Here is a 27,851-nt window from a genome sequence, read left to right as displayed (position 1 = left end):
CTGTTCTTTGGATACATCAAGCTCCTGCCTCAGGGATTTTGAATTTGCCTCAGGACCAGAGAACAGTCTGATCTGCTCCCTGACTTCATTTAGGTCTCTGAGGTCTCCCCTTCAGAGAGATCTAAAGTAGCCAGTCACCCTTCTTACATTACCCTGTATAAATGAAAATGAACATCTTTCTTGACCCAAGATGGTAGTCTCCCCAGGAATGACAGTGGATCAGAATGGGGTAGACATGGTCAGAACTATTTCTTCTACTCTCTTAAGTAGCTTTGGGCCCGAGCCAAGTGTTTCTACCTTCCCATCCTTATCTGCCTGCGTGTAATATAGAGTTAATGAGCTGGCAAAGCCTTCTAGATTGAAGATAAACAGGTCAACCTCAGGACTGAGAGGAATGACGGCAATCACCCGTGGGGTTTTCTTTATGTTTTTCTTGCTTAGCAGCTCTGTCTTGGTAATCCTGAACACAGACATATTTTAAATCCTTGTTTTCATAGGACTTCTCGGGCCTACTTTATACGCTGAAGTTGGAGACATCATGAAAGTTCACTTTAAGAATAAGGCAGACAAGCCCTTAAGCATCCATCCTCAAGGAATTAAGTACAGTAAATTCTCAGAAGGTAAGAGGAATTTAACATCCCTCTGACAAGGGAAAACTTACAACTCTTTACCACCTGTGTCAAACATTTTAAACCATATTGTTGACCAAGTTAGAGAAATCTCCTTTCCTGCAACTGGTAATTATAAAAGTTGCTGCCTTCGTAGATTTCAGAGAGGAAAATGAAAAAGTTCTGGGGTCATCTGGACCTCAGATTTTTGGTAGGTTCTTGATTTTTAATAGTTGGATGGGCAAGTTACCTAATCTTTATGAACTCCAATATGTTCATATGTACATATATTGCAAGAGGGGTTAAGGCAGGGGTCTACATACTTTTCTGTGAAGAGCCAGTAAATATTTTGGGCTTTGTGAGCTATGGAATCTCTGTTGCAACTACTCAACTCTACTCTTTAGTACAAAAGCAGCCATAGACGATATGTAAATGGATGCACGTGGCTGTGTCCCAATAAAACTTTATTTACAAAAACAGGCAGCTGACTGGATTTGGCTCATGAGACATAGTTCAAAATAGCAACATGGGGCTGGCCTGGCACACAGATGGCACTTAATAAGTGATATTTGGTGGTGACGGTGGCAGTAGTAGTAGTAAAATTTTGGACATACTGAAGTACTTAAGAACATAAGCTTTGAAGGCAGACTTAAATTCAAATTCCAGCTTTACAATTTCTGGTTCTATGACCTTAGCATCTCTGAGCCTTAGTTTTCTCATCTATAAAATGAGAACGATTATAATTTTAACCCTTCATAAGATTACTTTGAGGATCAAATGAGATCACTTAAGGTAACAAACTAAACATGGTGCCTGGAACCTGGTAAGCCCTCAATAAATAATGATAATGATGATGATGATAACAATGATGGTGAAGATCATGAAGATGGTGGTGATAAAACAGGATGGTAAGTACCCACGTTGATATTGTTCTGATTATTTCCATTATGTTGATGGTCAGACCACATTAAGCAGAGTTCTGCTAGGAACTGATATAAGAAAATTATCCATATTGTAATAGATATTGGTATAATAACGTTTAAAAATAAATTTTAACCCTTCATGATTCACAAATCTTCTTTTTCCCATGTGTTCCAGCCATTATACCTTTGAAGAGAGGAACTGGGTAGGAGAGTGGTTTACAATGTAGGTTCTGGAACTAGACATCTGGTGCAAATCCTGGCTGAGACACTTATTAGCTGTGTGACTTTTGAAAAGTTACTTAACCTCTCTGTGCCTCATCTTTCTCATCTATAAAATGGGGATAGTAATTACACTTACCTCATATAGGTTTGTTGTCATGAAAGATTAGAACAATGCGTGACATATAATAAGCACTTGATAAATATTAGCTATGATGGTAAAGGTAATTCTTCAATCAAAATGTGTTCAAATTCTAATGTTATATGTCAATTATATCTCAATTAAAAAATTTAAAATATGCTCAAATAATTTAATATTTATTTGACAATACAGGGATTAGAAAGTGACTTTTATATTTATTGTTTCCTATGTAAATTGTTATCAAACTCATTCTGACAACATATAAATGACTGATAATAAGTCAATGAACTAACCTCCCCAGGACTATTAGTATTATCACTCAATATTTGGCTTGAGGAAAAACAATGAAGCATTAACTGTAATTTCAGGCATCTTAAAAAGGCACTTTGGCAAGACTCTGGGTGAGATAGCATGCAATGGCATAGTGACATAGTGAAGAATCACCTACTTATAAGGATTCCAGATGACTGCATCAGGAATTCAGCAACACAATGCACAAGGGGAGAACCCTCAGAATGTCCCATGCAGGTTCTCTTTCAGGTGTGGGAGGAGGTAAGCGTTGTGGACTTTGTATTCTAGCTAAGCTGTTTGCACAGGGAATGAACCTTGCAACAGTATCCCCCTTCCTTTACTGTTTATTTGTCCCTACACTCCCCTATGGCCAGAATCACTTATGAGCAATTGTTTAAAATGCTCCCACCACTTCCACTGGTCACTTGGTTATTGCCCCTGGTTTCATGAGTCTGAGAAAGGTAAGCACAGATTGATGGGGAAAGTCAAATGTTATCTTAGAAATGAGATACAAATCTAGTAAACAGCTAAAAAGTGTCCTTTGCGGTGAAAAATAAAAATAAAAAATAAGACAAGGCTTCTATTCATTTTATCATGCCCTCTCTGAGAATAAAACATCTCCTCCTCCTTCATGTCTGACACTCACCCTCACCCATAGCCTCCTTCTATGGTTTGAACTATTTTTTCAGGAGTGGAAATAAATTAACTACATGCTGAGTCAGCTACAAGAGAATCCAGATTCCTTTATCTCAGAGGTAGATATTTGAGAGATGAATGGTGAGAGGTTGAAACAATATAAGTGTCTTGAGAGCAGACTCAATTCTTGCCTGTGTGGCTGCTTGATCTAATCAGTGAATGATCCAACCTAGACAGCAATCTTCCTTATCTGGGAATTAATCCTTGAGCCCCACTAAAGATTTGGAGACCTACTGTCATCAGCTAGAAGAAAAAGGTAGCCGTGGAAAGAATGCTGGCTTTAGAGCCAGAATGACCTGGGTTTGAACCCTAAGTTTACCTAGAACATTTCCTTTATCTCTAACTCTCGGTTTTATATCTATAAAATGGGGATAGCAATTCCTCCCATCTAAAGTTATTGCAAGGGTTAGTCATAATATATGTTAAGGCTTTTGGCACATAGTTGCACACAATAAGGAGAGTGTTATTGCTGTGGTTCTTTCATGGCTGTTTATATTGCAGGCATTAAATTTTGTTTCCACAAGCTTAGACTGAATGAAGACCTTGGCTTTATACAGTGCTCGTCATTTTATTTCCACTCAAATGAAATAAAACTCCACGATGGAATTTAGATGACAAAAATGAACTAAAATTGCATAGAAAACTTCAGTTGTCCAGGAGGACATAACGAATGAGTTGTTTTGGATAAGAATGTTTTCCAGATAGTTTGAGGTTTCCTTCTTTAAGTGTAAAATACTTTCTTTTAATCACTTTGGATGCAAATCTTTCAAAATGTTATACTTTCCCAGACTTTTTTTAAAACAGAAGAGTAAGGAGGAAAATTCGAATCCCTTTCTAAACCATTACTTCCACTCTACTTTGAGATTTTACAAAGATCCACAAATGTTAGAACTGCGTTCAGTCTAAGAGTAAACAAACTACATTACTGTCTCTGGTATTGTCTACAGGTAAAGAGTCTCTGGTATTGTCTACAGGTAAAGACCCTGAGCTTTCATTCATGGATTATGTAATATTTATTTTGGTTGTCCAGGAACCTTGTTGCTTTTTTAATTCTTGGCTATGCTTTAGTTAGGAGATAATTGGAAATCTGAGTCCTGGCAAGGAAAGATGTTACTGTATTTAGTGTGGAAGTCTCATGATGGCCTTCCATCCATAAACTGGAAGCATCTGACATAAATGCCAAGTTGTAGCATAGTGTTTCCAAATTACTTCCAGTTGCACCCCGACCCCAGGTGTACAGCGTTACGTAGGGCAATGATGGGTAACCCTTTTGGCAGGATAGACAAACTGTGATTCATAAAAATGCTTACAAGAACATTCCTTTTAGAAATGTATTTAATAGGAATATGTTTTTAAACCAGTAAATAAAATATCTGCAGCTGTACTTAATCATTTTAAAACTTTTTATCACTAAAAGAATTTCAATTTGAGGCTAAAATTTTAGAAACTCTATAGCCAGTACATGCTGAACTGTTTGATTATAATGCTACACCTTTGAGCAAATTTTGTTGTCCAGTAAGATTCCTGAAGCTGTTTTGGTCCATTACCTTTAAAAGTTTGTTTCAGAGGGAATCTTAATATTATTCTTTGATTTATATTCTCACAATTTAAATGTGTGAGTTGCATTATGAGTACTATACAACGAAATTAGTTCTATAATATCCAGCTGTCTGCTGGTAAGCCAACTCTCCAAGTTATAAATAAATAAACGAGCAAGTAAATAAATAACTTTTCCACCAGAGATAGCTCTTTGCATCTAAGTGTTGCCAAATTCTCTATATGAAAAAATATTTTTTCAAAACATTCCAATGCTTGATATCATGTAGTCAATTACATTTTTCACTTTGCATCTGGGTATTTTGGGCTTATATAGATACTTCTTTGAGTATATGATAAATACCTGAAACAAATTGTAAGGGCTAATATAATAATTCTCGTAAATCTAAAAACTATGAACTCTCCTATGAAAGAGACTTGCATGCCCTGTGCGATGAAACCAGGCTCTTCACAAAACATCAGCACTCTAATTTGCCCACTGCCTAAATTACAGCTTCTAGAATGTTCTAGAAGGTATAAGAATAAAGAATGTTCTGAATCTTTAAATGCACACTGAACTGTTCACTAAGTTTATTAAATGGAGGGGAAAAGAGCTGTCCAAGAAAATAAATAACAAGGGAGGATTTCATGAACAAGCACCCTAATGGGTGACCAAAGTGGCTCTTTATGTAACTTCCCTTTTCCAAAGCTTGTACACACCATTTTACATTTGAAAAAAAAATACACAGAGCCTCTTGGCAAATAATTAGCTCATCATGACAAGGGTAAACAAATCACAAAGCTGACTATGGACTAAGCAGGAAATGAACAGATTTGAAAAAATACGAAATAAAGGGCTGCCCTTGTATAAAGAATTTATTCTAGCAAGAAGCTAAACAAGGACTTTTTGTGCTCTAGCATAATAGTCTTTCCTGTCTATTTCTCATCTTTTCAGTTAAGAGTTTTAAACTTTTCGTTTTGATTACAAAGTCAAAATCAGATTTGCCAAAAATGTATTTCATAAATGCTTCCTCTAAATAGCTATTTATATTTCATACCTCATGTTATATAGGTTGCAAAATCAAATATACAACATGCCTGTTTTATTGTAGATGAAAGGTAAAAGAAAATGCTTTGGACTGAAAAGAATTAAAGCATTGAAAAATTATCCCCAAACTGTCTCATTAGTAATGCTCACTCAGTATAATTACAGAATCTATCGCCATATGCAAATTTATTTGTTTCAATATGTTCACAATTAATCTTTTAGTAGTACAGTAACAATTAAAATCATTCATTCAGGGCTTCCCTGGTGGCGCAGTGGTTGAGAGTCCGCCTGCCGATGCAGGGGACACGGGTTCGTGCCCCGGTCTGGGAAGATCCCACATGCCGCGGAGCGGCTGGGCCCGTGAGCCATGGCCGCTGAGCCTGCGCGTCCGGAGCCTGTCCTCCGCAACGGGAGAGGCCACAACAGTGAGAGGCCCATGTAACGCATAAAAAAAAAAAAAAAAAAAAAAAAAAAATCATTCATTCAATTATTTGAAATTTATCGTATGTGTTTTTATAAATATTCCACTTATAATTCTCTATTTTTAATTTTTTGACTTTTATTTTATGTATTTTTTATACAGCAGGTTCTTATTAGCCATCCATTTATACAGTCAGTGTGTACATGTCAATCCCAATCTCCCAAATCATCACATCATCACCCCCACCCCCACGCCGCTTTCCCCGCTTGGTGTTCATACGTTTGTTCTCTACATCTGTGTCTCAATTTCTGCACTGCAAACTGGTTCATCTGTACCATTTTTCTAGGTTCCACATATATGTGTTAATAAATGATATTTGTTTTTCTCTTTCTGACTTGCTTCACTCTATAAGACAGTCTCTAGATCCATCCACGTCTCAACAAATGACCCAATTTCGTTCCTTTTTATGGCTGAGTAATATTCCATTATATATATGTACCACATCTTTATCCATTCGTCTGTTGATGGGCATTTAGGTTGCTTCCATGACCTGGCTATTGTAAATAGTGCTACAATGAACATTGGGGTGCATGTGTCTTTTTTTTTCAACTTTATTCTGTAAATTTATTTATTTATTTATGGGTACATTGGGTCTTCGTTACTGTGCACAGGCTTTCTCTAGTTGTGGTGAATGGGGGCTACTTTTCACTGCAGTGCGCGGGCTTCTCATTGCAGTGGCTTCTCTTGCTGTGGAGCACAGGATCTAGGCACACGGGCTTCAGTAATTGTGGCACACAGGCTCAGTAGTTGTGGCACACGGGCTAAGTCGCTCCACGACATGTGGGATCTTCCCTGACCAGGGCTCGAACCCATGTCCTCTGCATTGGCAGGCAGATTCTTAACCACTGTGCCACCAGGGAAGTCCCACATGTCTCTTTTTGAACTATGGTTTTCTCTGGAAAACCTGTAGTGGAATTGCTGGATCATATGGTAATTCTATTTTTAGTTTTTTAAGGAACCTCCATACTGTTGTCCATAGTGGCTGTATCAATTTACATTCCCACCAACAGTGCAAGAGGGCTCCCTTTTCTCCACACCCTCTCCAGCATTTGTTGTTTGTAGATTTTCTGATGATGCCCATTCTAACTGGTGTGAGGGGATACCTCATTGTAGTTTTGATTTGCATTTCTCTAATAATTAGTGATGTTGAGCAGCTTTTCATGTGCCTCTTGGCCATCTGTATGTCTTCTTTGGAGGAATGTCTATTTAGGTCTTCTGCCCAGATTTGGATTGGGTTGTTTGTTTTTTTAATATTGAGCTTCATGAGCTGTTTATATATATTGGAGATTAATCCTTTGTCCGTTGATTCATTTGCAAATATTTTCTCCCATTCTGAGGATTGTCTTTTCGTCTTGTTTATGGTTTCCTTTGCTGTGCAAAAGCTTTGAAGTTTCATTAGGTACCATTTGTTAATTTTTATTTCCATTACTCTAGGAGGTGGATCAAAAAAGATCTTGCTGTGATTTATGTCAGAGTGTTCTTCCTATGTTTTCTTCTAAGAGTTTTAGAATGTCCGGTCTTACATTTAGATCTCTAATACATTTTGAGTTTATTTTTGTGTATGGTGTTAGGGAGTGTTCTAATTTCATTCTTTTACATGTAGCTGTCCAGTTTTCCCAGCACCACTTATTGAAGAGACTGTCTTTTCTCCATTGTATATCCTTGCCTCCTTTGTCACACATTAGTTGACCATAGGTGCGTGGGTTTATCTCTGGGCTTTCTATCTTGTTCCGTTGATCTATGTCTCTGTTTTAGTGCCAGTACCATATTGTCTTGATTACTGTAGCTTTATAGTATAGTCTGAAGTCATGGAGTCTGATTCTTCCAGCTACAGTTTTTTCCCTCAATACTGCTTTTGCTATTCGGGGTCTTTTGTGTCTCCATACAAATTTTAAGATTTTTTTGTTGTAGTTCTGTAAAAAATGCCATTGGTAATTTGATAGGGATTTCATTGAATCTGTAGATTGCTTTGAGTAGTATAGTCATTTTCACAATATTGATTCTTCCAATCCAGGAACATGGTATATCTCTCCATCTGTTGGTATCATCTTTAATTTCTTTCATCAGTATCTTATAGTTTTTTGCATACAGGTCTTTTGTCTCCCTAGGTAGGTATATTCCTAGGTATTTTATTCTTTTTGTTGCAATGGTAAGTGGGAGTGTATCCTTAATTTCTCTTTCAGATTTTTCATCATTAGTGTATAGGAATGCAAGAGATTTCTGTGCATTAATTTGTATCCTGCAAGTTTACCAAATTCATTGATTAGCTCTAGTAGTTTTCTGGTGGCATCTTTAGGATTCTCTATGTATATAGTATCATGTCATCTGCAAATAGTGACAGTTTTACTTCTTCTCTTCCAATTTGTATTCCTTTTATTTCTTTTTCTTCTCTGATTGCCATAGGTAGGACTTCCAAAACTATGTTGAATAATAGTGGTGAGAGTGGACATCCTGGTCTTGTTCTTGATCTTAGAGTAAATGCTTTCAGTTTTTCACCATTGAGGATGATGTTTGCTGTGGGTTTGTCATATATGGCCTTTATTATGTTGAGGTAGGTTCCCTCTATGCCCACTTTCCAGAGAGTTTTTATCATAAATGGGTGTTGAATTTTGTCAAAATCCTTTTCTGCATCTATTGAGATGATCATATGATTTTCTTCTTCAATTTGTTAATATGGTGTATCTCATTGATTGATTTGCATATATTGAAGAATCCTTGCATCCCTGGGATAAATCCCACTTGATCATGGTGTATGATCCTTTTAATGTGTTGTTGGATTCTATTTGCTAGTATTTTGTTGAGGACTTTTGCATCTATATTCATCAGTGATATTGGTCTGTAATTTTCTTTTTTTGTAGTATCTTTGTCTGGTTTTGGTATCAGGGTGATGGTGGCCTCATAGAATGAGTTTGGGAGTGTTCCTTCCTCTGCAGTTTTTTGGAAGACTTTGAGAAGGATGGGTGTTAGCTCTTCTCTAGATGTTTGATAGATGTTTGATAGAATTCACCTGTGAAGCCATCCAGTCCTGGACGTCTGTTTGTTGGAAGATTTTTAATCACAGTTTCAAGTTCATTACTTGTGATTGGTCTGTTCATATTTTCTATTTCTTCCTCGTTCCTTGAAGGTTATACCTTTCTAAGAATTTGTCCATTTCTTCCAGGTTGTCCATTTTATTGGCATAGAGCTGCTTGTAGTAGTCTCTTAGGATGCTTTGTATTTCTGCGGTGTCTGCTGTAACTTCTCCTTTTTCATTTCTAATTTTATTGATTTAAGTTCTCTCCCTCTTTTTCTTGATGAGTATGGCTAATGGTTTATCAATTTTGTTTATCTTCTCAAGGAACCAGCTTTTAGTTTTATTGATCTTTACTATTGTTTTCTTTGTTTCTATTTCATTCATTTCTGCTCTGATCTTTATGATTTCTTTCCTTCTGCTAACTTTGGGTTTTGTTTGTTCTTCTTTCTCTAGTTCCTTTAGGTGTAAGGTTAGATTGTTTATTTGGGATTTTTCTTGTTTCTTGAAGTAGGCTTGTATAGCTATAAACTTCCCTCTTAGAACTGCTTTGCTGCATCCCATAGGTTTTGGATCATCGTGTTTTCATTGTCATTTGTCTCTAGGCATTTTTTGATTTCCTCTTTGATTTCTTCAGTGATGTCTTGGTTATTTAGTAATGTTTGTTTAGCTTCCATGTGTTTGCGTTTTTTGTTTTTTTCCCTGTAATTCATTTCTAATCTCATAGCGTTGTGGTCAGAAAAGATGCTTGATATGATTTCAACTTTCTTAAATTTACTGAGGCTTGATTTGTGACCCAAGATGTGATCTATCTAGAGAATGTTCCGTGCGTGCTTGAGAAGAAAGTGTAATCTGCTGTTTTTGGATGGAATGTCCTATAAATATCAATTAAATCTATCTGGTCTATAGTGTCATTTAAAGCTTCTGTTTCCTTTTTTATTTTCATTTTGGTTGATCTGTCCATTGGTCTAAGTGAGGTGTTAAAGTCCCCAGCTATTATTGTGTTATGGTTGATTTCCTCTTTTATAGCTGTTAGCATTTGCCTTATATACTGAGGTGCTCCTATGTTGGGGGCATATATACTTACAATTGTTATATCTTCTTCTTGGTTTGATCCCTTGATCATTGTGTAGTGTCCTTCCTTGTTTCTTGTTACATTCTTTATTCTAAAGTCTATTTTATCTGATATGAGTATTGCTACTCCAGCTTTCTTTTGATTTTCATTTGCATGGAATATCTTCCTCCATCCCTTCACTTTCAGTCTGTATGTGTCCCTAGGACTGAAGTGGGTCTCTTGTAGACAGCATATATATGGGTATTGTTTTTGTATCCATTCAGTAAGCCTGTGTCTTTTGGTTGGACCATTTAATCCATTCATGTTAAGGTAATTATTGATATGTATGTTCCTATTACCATTTTCTTAATTGTTTTGGGTTTGTAGTTGTAGGTTATTTTCTTCTCTTGTTTCCCACTTAGAGAAGTTCCTTTAGCATTTGTTGTAGAGCTGGTTTGGTGGTGCTGAATTCTCTTAGCTTTTCCTTGTCTGTAAAGCTTTTGATTTCTCCATTGAATCTGAATGAGATCTTTGCTGGGTAGAGTCATCTTGTTTGTAGGTTCTTCCCTTTCATCACTTTAAGTATATCATGCCACTCCCTTCTGGCTTGTAGAGTTTCTGCTGAGAAATCAGCTGTTAACCTTATGGGAGTTCCCTTGTGTGTTATATGTCATTTTTCCCTTGCTGCTTTCAATAATTTTTCTTTGTCTTTAATTTTTGTCAATTTGATTACTATGTGTCTCGGCTTGTTTCTCCTTGGGTTTATCCTGTATGGGACTCTCTGCACTTCCTGGACTTGGGTGGCTATTTCCTTTCCCATGTTAGGGAAGTTTTCGACTATAATCTCTTCAAATATTTTCTCGCGTCCTTTCTCTCTTCTCCTTCTGGTACCCCTATAATGCAAATGTTATTGCATTTAATGTTGTCCCAGAGGTCTGTTAGGCTGTCTTCATTTCTTTTCATTCTTTTTTCTTTATTCTGTTCCACAGCAGTGAATCCCACCATTCTGTCTTCCAGGTCACTTATCCATCCTTCTGCCTCAGTTATTCTGCTATTGATTCCTTCTAGTGTAGTTTTCATTTCAATTATTTTATTGTTCATCTCTGTTTGTTTGTTCTTTGATTCTTCTAGGTATTTGTTAAATATTTCTTGCATCTTCCTGATCTTTGCCTCCATTCTTTTTCCAAGGTCCTCGATCATCTTCACTATCATTATTCTGAATTCTTTTTCTGGAAGGTTGCCTATCTCCACTTCAGTTGTTGTTTTTCTGGGGTTTTATCTTGTTCCTTCATCTGGTACATAGCCCTCTGCCTTTTCATCTTGCCTGTCTTTCTGTGAATGTGGTTTTTGTTCCACAGGCTGCAGGATTGTAGTTCTTCTTGCCTCTGCTGTCTCTTTATCTTATGTTTAACTAACATGTGAATGTGAAATTCTCAGTAATTTACTCTGGTCAATGAGGTAGATATTAAAAACCACTATATGTGTAAATAAACCTGGATATGTAACACCATTTAAAATTAAATTTGATATAGTTGGATAATTGGTTACACTGCTATATCTAGCATGTGTTAGAGCCTCTTACATGATTCTTAGAAAATTATATTGGTTGCTCTCGTTACAGTTGAACAATGTGTTCTGATTATGGCTTCTCCATTGAAGTGGCCCTAGAAGAAATCTAGAAGTGAAATCCATGACAACCAGTGCACCAGCATGTAATCTACTATTAACTGGGCTGTGAGCCCCTCAGGGTCTCAGACTGTCTTCCTTACATTTGTGCCCTGGCACCTAGCCCAGAGTCTGGAACATAGATGATGATGATGACAATCATTACTGAACTAAACTGAGGGACTGAGGACCAGATTGGAAAGTAGAGACCATGTGTTATTTTCCACCTGCTCTGAAATGTATTAACTTTCCTGGTGATTGTGAGCAGTTACCTGATCTTACTACCAGTTCTTACCCCCTTTAGAATAGATTCAGTCTTTCTCATGTGTATTAAGGGAAATTAAGAACACAAGATAAATCATATCAGAAGTATGAAGTTCATTTCTTCATAAATGAAAGAGGTTATGTTAATTTAAAAATGGCTTGGGGGGCTTCCCTGGGGCGCAGTGGTTGAGAGTCCGCCTGCCGATGCAGGGGACACAGGTTCGTGCCCCGGTCCGGGACGGTCCCACATGCCGCAGAGCGGCTGGGCCCGTGAGCCATGGCCGCTGAGCCTACGGAGCCTGTGCTCCGCAACAGGAGAGGCCACAGCAGTGAGAGGCCCGCGTACCGCAAAAAAAATAAAATGAAATAAAAATAAATAAATAAGTAAGTAAGTAAATAAAAATGGCTTGGAAAGGAAATAGCCAAAATACTAAAGTATATCAGCACAGGTTGCCATAGCATTGGTTAGGTGCCAGACGTTTTACATATATTTTTCAGCCCTCAGAACCCATCAAAATGATAATATTGTTGCTAGAAAATGATTATATTATCTTAAGTTATGAATGAGAAAATTGAGGCTGAAAGGGAGGTTAAGAAATTTTCCCAAATTCACACAGTTAGCAGGTGGTACAACCAAGAAATTTCAATTCTTGCCCGCAAACTCATGTACTTTCTCCCACAGTCTAGCAGAAGAAAGTATCATTAATCATACAATTTCACAAATATTTTAATTATAGTATCATCACAATTTTTAATTAAATATTTGTGAAATTATATGATAGAGATCAGAGATCAGGGAATGAGTAAACTGACCTATAGGATATGTTTATCCAGAGAAAGAGGAAGAACTTCAAAAGTTCTCTCTCACCCTACAAAGAATATCACATTTTGTCCTTTTGAGAGCTTATGAATGCCATTTGCTACTATAGGAGTTTCCTATAGTAGAATCACTGTTGGAACAGTGGAAGTATTATGTCCAGAAACATCATTTTTTAAACTTCATGAGATCACAAAGCATGAAGCATTGAATAAGGGTCATCATGCTTGATTCAACATAGCTTTAGTCAACAACTTGCCATGAGAATTTCAGTCAACAGACAAGGTTTAACCTCAGAGGGCAGATCTCCTTATCAGTCCTGTTTGTGCTTTGCTACCAAAGCTATTTTGCAACTTTCCAGTGATAATTCATTGTGTTTATTAGCAGAGACTCTTCCTCATAAACTCTTTTTTCTTTTTGACTTAGACTGGAATAATATTATTATTCACAGGAAGTTATTTCAGCTTTTAACATTTCTCAGCTCCTGATAATTTTAACACTCAAATCCTTTTTATCAATGGAGTGAAAGTTCAGCCTATTAAATATTGGTTATCAGTGTCAAAAGGATATCTTTTGCAGGGAAAAAAAAGATACAACAGAGTCCCGTGTTAAGCTTTTCACTAGCACAAGGGTCACAAACTTAGATGCCTACAGAAGCCAGGAGGGTAATTCAATGAAAAACTTAGTCCAGTAGGGACTGGTGATCAGATAGTTAGTGTCCTATCTGAAGGGGGCAGCCAAAACTCAGATCCAGCCAAATTCTCTGCAGGAATTTGATCCAGTGTCACCAGATCTCCAGGTTTTTATTTGTTGTTGTTGTTATTCTTTAAGAGAAACCAGCAACCTGATTCTTATATAATATCTCCATATTGTTAAGGTTGGCATTTAATATGTTTTAATGCCATGCAATTCTAACAAACATACACATAAGTTTAGACTTTATGACCTTGCTTCTAGACCATAGGACCTTAAATCTTAAGAGTTCAATAAACATTCATTGAGCACCTTCTCCATGCTAGGTACTGTGAAAGGCACCAGAGATACTAAGACAAATACAATCCAGCACCTGTCTTTGAGTCACTCATATTCTAGTGACAGAAATGTGCATGGTACAAATAATTATTATCTAGTAGGAAAAAATAAAATTAATCATATAATCTCACACATATCAATACTTAATTATAAATTGTGGTGAGTGCTGTAAAAGAAAAAAAAAAACAGCACAATCATAGATGAGGGAAGAAGTAAGCTTACACCTGACATCTGAAGGATGAGCACACATTTATCCAAAGGAAGAAAAGGAAGAATAACACTCTAGGCAGAGGGGATAATATCTACAAAGACCCTGAGCTAGGATGTAACTTGGCATTTCTGGGAAACTAAAAGGAGACCCAAGTGTGAATGATACAGAGTAAACAAGGGGAAAAGTCACACACGTTGAGAATGGAGAGAGAAGTAGGGGTAGATCATAAATGGACCTGTGGTCAATGTTAAGGATTTTGAGAAATAAGAGGCCATTGTCAGGATTTTAAGCAGGAAAATGGCAAAGTAAGATATGGGGTTTTAAGGGATCATTCTGTCTACAGGCTGGGAAATAGATTATGAGGGTCCTCTTATGCCAGAATCCCAGTGACCAGTTAACAGACTAATTCTGGAGTCTAGGCTTGTCCTAGAGTGATGCCTATAGAGTTACAGAGAAGAGTGCAAACTTGGAATATATTTGAGACATAGTATATTGCTGTGGAGTACAAAATATGCATGACATAGAGATACAAATGGAGATGATACTGGATAGGTAGATTGGGCAAACTCATGAATAACTTCAGCTGCCATAGTAACAAACTTAGTCTTTATCCTGTGGGTGAGACAAAAGTTTGATGGAATGAGTTGACACAGTTGGATTTGTGTTGACTTAATAGTAACCTGATTCAGTCTCCTGTCTTCAGTAAAGACTTTATGGTCCATCCATAACTAGTCTTTTTTCCCCCTATGCTCTAAGCTTAATCATCTACAAAAATTGGCAGCTTCTGAGGGTATTAAAGTCCATCTTTGTTCCTATCTCTAAGGCAAACGAAATCATGACTACAATATTACTTCAAGTTTGGTTGTATTCTCTTCCATACACAGAATGGTGTCCTATGGAGAACATGTCAGTGAATCTAGATGTACATATTCAAATCTTCTATCTTATGACTTCCATACTCAGAACCTCATGTGGTACAGCAATGCATGTTGCTGCAGTGCCTAAATGCCCCATTGCTGATGGATGCATATTCCTCATTTCCCACTCCCATCTGGAGAGCCCAGATGTATGCTGATGCCATGCAAATTCACATGAGTGTTTCTGCGTGGAATAGAATTTCCTGATCATGTGCAATTAGACAAGGGTAGCTGACACTGCTACAGCATAGACTATTTCTTATAGAAATTCACCATCTCAGAGTCTGGCTTTTGGACATGAGGGACCATATTTACCCTTTTGCTTAACAATTAGACAGGCAGACAAAATAACATGAAACAGTTTTCAGACATTGAACAATAGACAATGCAAGAGAATGATCCATGAGGGAATAACAACAAATGAGGTGAGCCCTCTGCCTGGAGAGAGTTTCCAGGGCACAGCACAATGAGGGTGAACCCAAACAGAGCCCAGCAGTCTCTTTGAGTTGAAGAAATAGAGTTTAGATTCTGGGTAGGCCACAGTATCTGGAACCTGTGATTTGTAGGGCAGAGTCCTAGAGAGAATGGTACAGCTACAGAGAAAGAGCTCTTGCGAATTCAGTGAGAGGTCCTGTCAAGTCTTCAACTAAGTACTAATATGCACATGTATGTGAGGAAAGTATTAATGGTAAGGTAAATACCACCAAAAAGAAACAGACAGAACAATCCCTAGACCACACACAGGGTCAGGAATAGTGTATGTTCCCACCATCAAAAGTGGAAAAACCTCCTAATAAATGGGTACTGGGTAGAATCAGCAGAAGGAGCAGAAGTTGGACAAAATTAATCTAGACTATAGGCCTCTCAGGAGATGACAAAGCTTTAAAAATAAGACTTGAATGTATAAAATTGATTCCAAGTGTCTGAACTATGTGTCAGCATAAAATCCAATACTTGTTACAAGAATGCAACAAAATCCCAAAACCAACATGTAAAACTCACAATGTTAATAAAAATTAATGTGTTCAAAAAATCAGGAGAATCATTACCCGTAATCAAGAAAAAAATCAATCAATAAAAACATATCCAGAAAAAGAACATACACACACTACTATATATAAGATAGAGTACCAACAAGGACCTACTGTATAGCACAGGGAATTCTACTCAATATTCTGGGATAACCTGTATGAGAAAAGAATCTAAAAAAGAATGAATATATGTATATGTATAACTGAATCACTCTGCTGCACACCTGAAACTAACACAACATTGTAAATCAACTACATTAAAATAAAATTTAAATGAGAAAAAAAGGAAATGATAGTACTAGCAAGCAAAGACATTAAGATAGCCCTTATACATATTCTCCATATGTTTTAGAAGGTAGAGAAGAGTATGAGCATAATGAGGAGAGAGATGGAATGTTAAAAAAAAAAACATAAATGGAACCTCTATAGATAAATACAATAGCTGAAATGGTAAGTACACTGGATGAGATTAACAGCACATTAGACACTGGAGAAGAAATATTGGAGAACATTAATACATAATGATAGAAACTATCCAAAATAAAACATGCAAATAAAATGACTGAACAAAATGAACAGAGCTTCAGTGAACTATGGGACAATATCAAGTGATCTGACATATGTGTACACTTAACCCTTAAACAATGTGGGGATTGGGGCACCAACCCTCCACACAGTCGAAAATCCATGTGTAACTTTAGTCTGTCCTCTATATCTGTGGTTCTGCATATGCAGATTCAACCAACCATGGATGGTGTAGTACATATTTGTTGAAAAAAAACCACATATAAGTGTACCTGCACAGTTTAAACCATGTTGTTCAAGGGTAAACTGTAATTAGAATCCTAGAAAAGGAAGGGACAGAAAAAAATATTCAAAGAAATAGTGGCTGAAAACTTTCAAACTGTGATGAAAACTATAAACCTACAAAGTCAGGAGGCTTGACAAAACCAAGAAGAAGAAACGTGAATAAAAGCACACCAAGGCACATCATAATCAAATTGCTGAAAACCAGTGATGAAGAGAAAATGTTAAAAACAGTCAGAGGAAACCAGTCACAGAGAGGGGGCTTCCCTGGTGGCGCAGTGGTTAAGAATCTGCCTGCCAATGCAGGGGACACGGGTTCGAGCCCTGGTCCGGGAAGATCCCACATGCCGTGGAGCAGCTAAGCCCGTGTGCCACAACTACTGAGCCTGCGCTCTACAACCCATGAGCCACAACTACTGGAGCCCATGCTCCACAACAAGAGGCGCCACTGCAACGAGAAGCCCGCGCACTGCAACGAATAGTAGCCCCTGCTCATCACAACTAGAGAAAGCCTACGTGCAGCAATGAAGACCCAATGCAGCCAAAAAATAAATTTAATTAATTTTAAAATAAAGTCACAGAGGAAAAAAAATAGAATGATAGCAGATATCATTAGAAACAATGCGAGCCAGAAGATAGCTAGGGACATCTTTAAAGTACTGGGTGTGGGGGATGGGGACAATCTGTCCACTTGACATTCTACACCAAGGAAAAATATCCTTTTAAAATGAAGGCAAAATAAAGACTGTTTTAGACATAGAAAGCAGGAACAATTTCTCATTAGCAGACCGGGAAAAAAAAATGTTAAAAGAAGTACTTTAGGCAGAAAAAGATTATATCAGAGAGATATTTGGGGCCTCGAAGGGATAAAAATTCCAGAAATGGGTAAGTATGGAGTAATTTTTCTTCATTTTTAATCTCTGAAAAAGATAGCTGATTATCCAAACTGGAAAGCAAAAAATAATGACAGTTTATTATGGGGTATATTATATATGTAGAAGTGAAATGGATGACAACCATAGCACAAAGGCTGGGAGGGGGAAGATGGAAATATACTATTGCAAGTTTCTTATAATATAAGTAAAATGGTATAAGATTATTTGAAGGTAGACTATGATAAGTTAAAGTTGTATTTTGTAAGATGAAGGGCATTGCCAATAAAACAAAGCAAAGCTAATAAACCAATAGTGGAGATAAAAGGAAACATAAAAAATACTCAATTAATCCAAAAGAAAGTAGGAAAGAAAAGAAAATAATGAATAAAAGCCAGATGGACAAATAGAAAACAATAGCAGAATGGTAGATTTAAACCCAACCATATCAATAATTATATTAAAAGCAAATGGGAAGAACACGACAACTAAGAGATTTTAAGATTGAATAAAAAGCAACACCCAATTTTAAGCTGAACTCAAGAAATCCACTTTAAAGACAAAGATAAAAAGTAAAGGATTGGGGCTTCACTGGTGCGCGGTGGTTGAGAGTCCACCTGCCAATGCAGGGGATGCGGGTTCGTGCCCCGGTCCGGGAAGATCCCATGTGCCGCGGAGCGGCTGGGTCCGTGAGCCATGGCCGTTGAGCCTGCGCGTCCGGGGCCACAACAGTGAGAGGCCCGCATACCGCAAAAAAAGAAAAAAAAAAATTGAAGGTATACCATACTAACTAACTATAATCAAACACAATGGATGTGTCATTCCATTTATATGACAATATAGGAAAGTAAAGCATAGTGACAGAAAGTAAATCAGCGGTTGCATGTGTCCAGAGAATAGGGGAAGGTATGGCTACAAATGGCACATGGAAACTTTTTGGAGTGATGGAAATCTTCTGTACCTTGATAGTGATGGTAGCTGTAGAACTGTACTTATTTGTCAAAATTCAGCAAATATTGTACTTAAAATTGGTGAATTGTATTGTTTGTAATTTATACCTTAATAAAGATGATGAAAGGAAGGGGGACGGAGTGAGAGAAAGAAGTGGGGAGGAATAAAGAGGAGAAGAAAAGGAACAGGGAGGAGGGAAGGGAAGAAAAGAAACTAGCCATTTGTTTTCAAAAACTACAGTCACTTCAGTAAGAGTAGTTTCCACTGGCCCTTTACTCCATTATGTAAAACATTTTAGCCCTTTTTTCTGATCCTTATTTTCTACCCACATCGACAGTCTGATGGTCTTACCTTCTACCTCAAGAAATTTATTGACTGTTGTACGAAACAAAGATAACTGTATCCTAAAGAGAAATTCTGGCACCAGCGAGTGATGTGAAACTTTTACCTGATTAAATGAGGAATGCCTCAGAAGAAACCACCCTTCCCACTTGCTATCTATGACAACGACCTCTGCCCTTCCTGACCTCGCTTGCTCCATCTCTCGCCACATCTTCTCTTTGTTGTTGAAAGCCCCACCCAACCCTCTGCACTGCTTTTACTCTTCAGCATCACAGTTCCCTTTCTTCAATAAGGAAGACCATTTCTATATCCTCCCCCGTCTCCCACCAGTAGGGAAAGTTGAATACACATGAAAGTGTTACTAGTGGGCCTTTGGGTACACAAAGGACCAAAGTAAGGCATGCAAACTTCAGACGGTAGATATATTTTATACAAGGACAATTAGACTGCATATAGGATAGACTCTAAGACTCTGGGGAAAGAGTTGGGATAATCAGATGGTGGAGATGTGATAAACTGATGAAACAGGACTAAGGGTGGCATCAGGTGGAAAGAAGACATGAAATGCAGAGCAAAACAATATATAAACAGATCTGAGTGTTCTTATAACCACTTAAACCCATGCTAACAGGCGATTAAGTTTAAGATATCTTACCTACAGACTGGGAGAAAATATTTGCAAACGATGTGGCCAACAAGGACTTAATCTCCAAAATGGGCAAACAGCTCATACAACTCAATAACGGCAACAACAAGAACAAAAAAAAACCAAACAACCTAATCAAAAAATGGACAGAAGACCTGAATAGACACTTCTATTCCAAAGAAGACATACAAGATGGTCAATAGGCACATGAAAAGATGCTCAACATTGCTAATTATTAGAGAAATGCAAATCAAAACTACAATGAGATATCACCTCACACCAGTCAGAATGGCATCATTTAAAAGCCTACAAATAACAAATGCTGGAGAGGGTGTGGAGAAAAGGGAACCCTCCTGCACTGTTGGTGGGAACATAAATTGATGCAGCCACTATGGAAACAGAATGGAGGTTCCTCAAAAAACTAAAAATAGAGTTGCCATATGATCCAGCAATCCCACTCCTGGGCATATATCTGGACAAAACTCTAATCTGAAAAGATACACATACCCCAGTGTTCATACCAGCACTATTTACAATAGCCAAGACATGGAAGCAACCTAAATGTCCATTGACAGATGAATGGATAAAGAAGATGTGGTATATATATACAATGGAATACTACTCAGCCATAAAAAGGATGAAATAATGCCATTTGCAGCAACATGAATGGACCTAGAGATTATCATACTAAGTGAAGTAAGTCAGACAGAGAAAGACAAATATCATATGATATCACTTATATGTGGAATTTGAAATATGATACAAATGAACTTAGTTACAAAACAGAAACAGACTCACAGACATAGAAAGCAAACTTATGGTTACCAAAGGGGAAAGGGAATGGGAGAGGGATAAATTAGGTGTTTGGGATTAGCAGATACAAACTGCTATATATAAAATAGATAAGCAACAAGCTCCTACTGTATAGCACAGGGAACTATATTCAATATCCTGTAATGAATGATAATGGAAAATAATATATAAAAGAAGATACAGATATAGCTATATAATTGAATCACTTTGCTGTATATCAGAAACTAACACAACACTGTAAATCAACTGTACTTCAATAAAAAATTTAAAAATGTCTTGTCATACATCACAGAGAAGATATAACCCATCTTCATATTCTGAGATGATTTTCTGGTCAAAGGTGATTCACTTATCTGATTATATTTAAATAATAATTATTTAGATACTCTGGAAACTTAACTTGCTAAACTTTAAATAATGTACTAGTAACATTTCTTGTTCTCTTCAGATCACCATGGATCAAAGCCTTTATAACTACATAGACATAGAAGTGGATATATGTGAATCTTTCCAAATAATGAAGGCTTTCTATAGAAAGGCATATATATCTTCATAGAGAACTTATATTCCCCCAGACTTGAGAGTGATGAAAAAGTTGTTCTCAGAAACTATCCAGATGTTTTCACAGCTTTTACGTCTCCAGGTGCTTCTTACCCTGACCACACATTCCCTGTGGAGAGGATGGATGATTCTGTAGCTCCGGGCCAAGAATATACCTATGAGTGGAATATCAGTGAGGACAGTGGGCCCACCCACGATGACCCTCCATGCCTCACATATATCTATTACTCCTATGAAAATCTGGTACACGACTTCAACTCTGGACTGATTGGACCTCTGCTTATTTGTAAGAAAGGTAAAAAAAAAAAAAATCAAAAGAGCAAAGATGTTGGATTGGTAAAGATACTATAATGGAATGAGGCTTGGGAGTGTCTTGGTATCTTTTCGTAAATCAAGCAGAGAAGGGTGCAGAATTCAGATCATCATTTGACACTGATATTTGAGGATTTGCAATCTTCCTCTGTTTCTTAAACCCCTCCTTCATCTCGGTCCTGGGAGTCTCTCCCAAGTAAATCTCTGTCTGAGAGTGTGTTCTGCTGCCACGCCCATATGATCCATAACATTTACCTCAAGGCCAAGTCTTTTTGAAAGTATACAGCAGTCCGTACTCTGCTGAGAGTACTTGGAAAGAACTTTGAGTAATATATCTGAGGTTTGGGTTGGTAATTTGGTCTATAAATACACAAAACTCCAGATTCCTTTCTTGTAAACAAGCTGAACACTTTGAGTGGTAGGTTTCAAACACACTCAACTGACTTTATAAGAAATTTCATTGGCTGGGATTCTTAGGAGCAAGCTTGGACTTTTATTTTACCCCAAACAAATTCATCCCATCTTTCATTAAAACAAACAACCACAACAAACTGCACTGTGGGAGATAATGTGATGGACTCACCATCTGTCTATACATACACGCATACCATACCTACATACATTCCTAATTCATTTATTCACTATACAAATACATATTTTCATTGCCTGGTATAGAAGACACTGTGATGACACCAAAAAAATTTTTAACTTATAAAGGTCTCTTCTTTCATTTTACTATCAGGTGCATTTTTTACTCATGAGAGTGGGTTAATCTTGACCCTCTCAACCAATTCTCTAGCGTCCCATTACATGTACTAGCAAGATGGCTATATTAAACTTGGAGTGTGATGCGTTTACCAAATGAGCTACGGTACCTATGCATTAACTTATTTTCTTTAATATAAATTTCTTTATTTCTTTTTGGCTGTGTTGGGTCTTTGTTGCTGTGCACAGACTTTTTCTAGTTGGTGGCGAGCGGGGGCTACTCTTCATTGTGGTGCGCAGGCTCTAGAGTGCAGGCTCAGTAGTTGTGGTGCATGGGCTTAGTTGCTCCACGACATGTGGGATCTTCCCAGACCAGGGCTCGAACCCATGTCCCCTGCATCAGCAGGTGGATTCTTAATCACTGCACCACCAGGTAAGTCCCTGCATTGACTTACTGACACTGGAAGAAATGGATACTTTTACTAAAGCCTTGACAGTCACCAAATGTTTTCTCTCTGTGCCAGATCAAATTTACTTTTAAAGCCCCATTCCTCAAGGCTATCAGGTGCCAGAAAAAAAACAAGGTGGCACCAGGATTTTAATAAGCCTTCAATCATTATTACTTGATAGATGCTATTTTTATAAGAACACTTTACAGTTGACATCATTATGATTGGCTGCTTATCTTAAACTCTGTTATCTAGGAATAGCTAATGAGAGCCTTCTATCTGGGATGCTATTAAAAGTATGTCTTTTTCACAGGCACCCTAACTGAGGATGGGATACAGAAGATGTTTGACAAGCAACATGTACTGATGTTTGCTGTGTTTGATGAAAGTAAAAGCTGGAACCAGACATCATCCCTAATGTACACAGTCAATGGCTATGTGAATGGGACAATGCCAGGTAACACGTGGGCTGTGTACTATCCAAAAATAGTTGAAGCACTGACCCCATTGTCTTCCTAAAGGCACTAGGGTAGTTGACCATACTCACTATTTTTTAACTCCTAATCTAAAAGGTAATGTAATCTAATTCAGTGGTTCTCAAGATTTAATCTTTTTTTTTTTTTGCTTTTTTTAACTAACAAGTACAACAGACAAATTAGAAGCTACCTAAGAGAAGGAGTGTGCAGTCTTATTACATGTAGTGCTCTGAGCAGGTTTCACCTTGGCCTACATCTCCAGGAAGATATCCAGGATATCAGCTTAGTCTCCTTCAGTGAGTTATGTGGTCCCTGCTGCGTGGTGACCATGTTTTCTTCCAGAGAGGAAGCCCTACAAAACAGAGTTCAAGGCCAGTCCTCAGCAGGAAGGGTCAGCAGGAAGAATGCAATGAAGACACTTACAGTGAAGATGAACAGGAGATTAGGAGAAATATCCAACATACAACAATACTACTAGCATTTCAAAAGATGATGGATGAGTAATATTCAGTGGCATATGGGATGTTTTTCTCTTTTCATTTACATGTAGACTCTTGTGAAAAAGCAAAATCATAACAATTGTTAAGAGAAAAAAAAAAACTGATCCCCACCTAAACCACTTCTACTTCTCTCTGATAGAAAAGACCTAGAACCAAAGATCCTGTGGGGGGAAAAATGGGAAAAATGAAAATATTACTTTATTAAATAAACTATGCTTCAAAACACTAAACTTCTCAAAGGCTGCTTTCTATATCTGAAAATCACAAATGGCTTCTCTCACTAAAAATAAAACTTGTCAAGAGTTGAGGTCTGGACATTGCTTTTAAATTGTATTCTGTTTCATTTGATTCTATCTTCCCACCCAGGTCATTACAAATATGCTAAGATGACCCTGGGTTTTTTTTTTTTTTTTTTTTGCGGTACGCGGGCCTCTCACTGTTGCGGCCTCTCCCGTTGCGGAGCACAGGCTGTGGATGCGCAGGCTCAGCGGCCATGGCTCACGGGCCCAGCCGCTCCCGCGGCATGTGGGATCTTCCCGGACTGGGGCACGAACCCGTGTCCCCTGCATCAGCAGGCGGACTCTCAACCACTGCACCACCAGGGAAGCGTGACCCTGGGTTTTGATTCAGAGTTTAAAAACTTAGTTAACTGAGTTAGCACATCTGAGTTCACACCTTGCTCACTTCTCTACCTTAGTGTGGCTTTTAGCAGTTAGTTGTCTCAACGTGCTTTCGTAAAAAAATGGGTTAATCATCTACCCTGGTGCAGAGAGTGTTTAAGAAGTTTTTTACAGATAACATAGCATGTTATCTACTATGGGCCTTAGAGGGGAGTGGTCAAAAGAGAAATTGTATCTGTGTCCTGGCAAAGTAAATCATCCATCTAAATATAGAGAAGGAGAAGCCAAAATAACCCATATGAAAAAATAAAAATTAATAACTCTATCGGGGCATAGAATTTATGAATTTATAGTTGAAAAAGACAGAGTAGCTGGGGTCAAAAGTAGCTGGTAGTAGAAACTGAGAAAAGTTAATGCTTGTAAAACTGCCTTATGGGGCAGTATAAATTGAATAAATATGATAAACACTAATACAGATGTATGACATGCTCAACCCATTGATAGGAGGCAGACAAATTCTTCCACCAAAGCCTCCTACCTTCCAGCTTCTTGTTCTCACCTGTGATACTAGGAATTGGTCTTGTTATAATGGTCTGAACAAGACAAGCCCTTAGCCCCTCTTTGGGTAAGGGACTGATTCATGGCCCCACGGTCTAGTATCGAGTGATTATAGATCTGAAATTTAAAACCCAAGCCAAGGATAGAAGCCAGAGGTTGGAATCTCCCATAGAGCAAATCAGCATTTTCTGAGTCACTGTGGGAGCAAGAAGGAGCCAGACAGCTTTTGTATTCAGTTCTCATTACTCCATCCATGAAACGCTCCCAGTGACCCAGTATACTGAGGATTTGTCCACTGCGTTTTAAGGAGATCCTATAACCCACACAGTAATTCACTGCCTTGTCATTAAAACAATCAACCAGTGGGCAAAGAAACAGTATAAAATCCTTAAAGCATCTTCACATCTTCTTCCTGTTAGGATCAAGCCCTTTTAGGATTAGAGGTTTAGGCCCTTAAACTCAGCCCTGTTGGAGGCTCTGGCAACTCCCTCCAGCTGAGTCCAGATTGGTACTAGAGTGACCAACTACTCAGGCCTGCCCAGGACTTTCTCAGTTCTAACACTGAAAATCCTGCCTCCTGGGAAACCCCTCAGTCCTCAGTAAACCAGGATGGTTGGTCACCTACTTTCTTCTCTCCTTGGCCTTAGCAATCCCTGTGTTTCTAAACTAATGTCCCCCCTCTCTGGGCTCTATAATACCACTTATTGCAATGAGTTGTGACTGCTTGTTTGCCCACCACTCGGATGTCTGCTTTTCTAGGGCAGGAATGAAAATGGGAGTGTCTATACTCCCAGAATCTTGCACAATGCCTGATGCAAAGCAGGCGCTCAATACGTATCTGGTGAGTGAATTTGTTATCACAGACTGCTGACTGACTGTTTTGGCCTCCATCTCTCTCTCTCTCTCTCTCCCTCAGATATAACAGTTTGTGCCCATGACCACATCAGTTGGCATCTGATTGGAATGAGCTCTGGGCCAGAACTGTTCTCCATTCATTTCAACGGCCAGGTCCTGGAGCAGAGCCGTCATAAGATCTCAGCCATCACTCTCGTCAGTGCTACGTCCACAACTGCAAACATGACCGTGAGCCTAGAGGGAAAGTGGATCATATCTTCGCTCATCCCAAAACATTTTCAAGGCAAGAAATTCTTTCAACAGTCTTGCTTACAAATGTAGGATCCTTTCGTCCTCGGCACTAAATCCCTCATTTTCCTTTGCTCTTGCAAGCCACCCACACTCCAGACATACATTCCTTAGTCCTTGAGAACAGAATATAGATACTTTGCTCTTAGACTTATAGCTCGTTAGTTGGGGATGGAGGAAGTAGAGAAATTGACAAAGACTTTTTAAAGTGATGCAAAAGCTGAAGAGGTCTCTACTTCCTTAAAAGGAGAAAGGAGGAAGGAAACAAAAACATACATAGAGATATTCTTTCTTGGGCTATTTAATATGCAGCTAAAGGAAAAGAACTAGGTGTTGGAACTGGTCAAACTTCTGTAAATTTATAGAAGCACCAAGTTACAGAAAGTGTAAAAGTTTTAACATGAAAAAATTGTCTTTCATAACAAGATGAGCACAGAGCCTGACCCAAAGAGGAACTCAGTGGATGTGTGTTGAATAGAAAAAACACAGTATCTAACCAGCTGAGGGGTGAGCTTTAAAGAACATCAGTGAATTCTAGTGGGGGAAAAAATCAGCCTAGGTTGTTATATGGTATCAGGTAAACAAAATAACTAACGGTCTATTACACACTGTTGCTTTAAAACAGTTAGGAGGAGGGTTCCTGTAAATATAAGTAAATATCACTATAGGAAATCATTGTGTTACCAAAATAATGTATATAAAAGCAAGAAATAGGGCCTCCCTGGTGGCCCAGTGGTTGAGAGTCCGCCTGCCGATGCAGGGGACACGGGTTCGTGCCCCGGTCCGGGAAGATCCCACATGCCGCGGAGCAGCTGGGCCCGTGAGCCATGGCCGCTGAGCCTATGTGTCCAGAGCCTGTGCTCCGCAACAGGAGAGGCCACAACAGTGAGAGGCCCGTGTACTGCAAAAATAAATAAATAAATAATAAAAAAGCAAGAAATATAAAAAAGAGACACTTTATGGGATCATTTCATTTTTTGTTCACACTAAGCAGTCAAAATTATATTTGAAGTAATGAAATTGTCACAATATCCCTGGAAGATAGAGCCCCAAATACTAATGAAACAACAGCAAAACTAACATTATTGAAGTTAAGTCTTTCTGTATTATCTTATTTAGTTTTTAAGAGCAATTTCATACAGTGCATACTAGTAATATCTTCATTTTATAAATAAAAGGAAGAGGTTATAGGAAATATGAGAAACCGACATGACCTAAGTCATAAGGTTTTAAGGATCTGGAAATTTCAAGAAATTTTCCTCCCTGTTAAGAAACAAAGGATAGCTTTCCAAGTTATTCCCCTAATTCATCCTCTCTTTCCCTTGTTTTTTTATTCTTGCTCCTTCTGCAGTGTATTAAAAGAGCTTCAAACCAAAATGTTCAAAAGTTGCCTGAGCGTTACTTTCACTGTTATTATTGAAAACTTCCACAAATTTATTTTAAAGATGTACATTTTATCAGCCTTAATTTCTTCTCTCAAATTCTTTCATTGTCTTTATGTCCTAACTCAGCTGGGATGCAGGCTTACATAGACATTAAAAACTGTGCAAAGAAAACCAGGAATCCTAAGAAACTAACTCGAGACCAGAGGCGGCACGTTAAGAGATGGGAATACTTCATTGCTGCAGAGGAAGTCATTTGGGACTATGCACCTATAATACCAGCAAACATGGACAAGTGAGTTTGAGGGGTTCTTCCTACTGTGCAGATTCCAGACATTTTCCATAGGGTCCTAGATGCATGGGGTGAAAGGTCATGAGTTGACAGCATTCATGGTAATACATGTATTGGATCTCATTCAGGTTTTCTTTTCCAAAACAATCTGAGATTACTCCAAACTCACCAAGAGAACTCAGAAAAATAATAATAATAGTAGTAGTAACAACAGCAATAATAATAGCAGCTACCACTTCTTGAATGCTTCCTTTTGCCAAGCACTGTGTTAAACCTTTCTAAGAGCTTTGCTTTAATGCCACAAGTTAGAAACAGCTTTTATTTATTTCATAAATTAGGAAATGGGAGAGTGGGATTAAGAAAACTGGAAATTCAAATAGCTCTTAAACACTTGAAAAATACTCAAGCTCACTCACAGTAAGAGAAATATGTAACTTAAACTTCTCTCAAATACTATTTTTCACCTATGAGACTCAC

General features: G+C 38.0%; 1 protein-coding gene across 1 annotated transcript in view; it reads left to right on the top strand.

Moving 5' to 3' along the window:
* Positions 1-27,851, top strand: part of F5 (coagulation factor V) — an 85,957-nt gene that overhangs the window by 12,009 nt on the left and 46,097 nt on the right. The window contains 5 exon segments of the mRNA XM_032622510.1: positions 498-620; positions 21,020-21,232; positions 22,717-22,860; positions 25,474-25,695; positions 27,212-27,377. Of these exon segments, the coding sequence (XP_032478401.1) occupies positions 498-620; positions 21,020-21,232; positions 22,717-22,860; positions 25,474-25,695; positions 27,212-27,377 (868 nt within the window).

Source organism: Phocoena sinus, chromosome 1 (genome assembly GCF_008692025.1).
Source record: "Phocoena sinus isolate mPhoSin1 chromosome 1, mPhoSin1.pri, whole genome shotgun sequence".
Lineage (NCBI taxonomy): Eukaryota > Metazoa > Chordata > Mammalia > Artiodactyla > Phocoenidae > Phocoena > Phocoena sinus.
The sequence above is the reverse complement of the archived record's forward strand: the minus strand, read 5'-3'. Positions and strand labels throughout refer to the sequence as shown.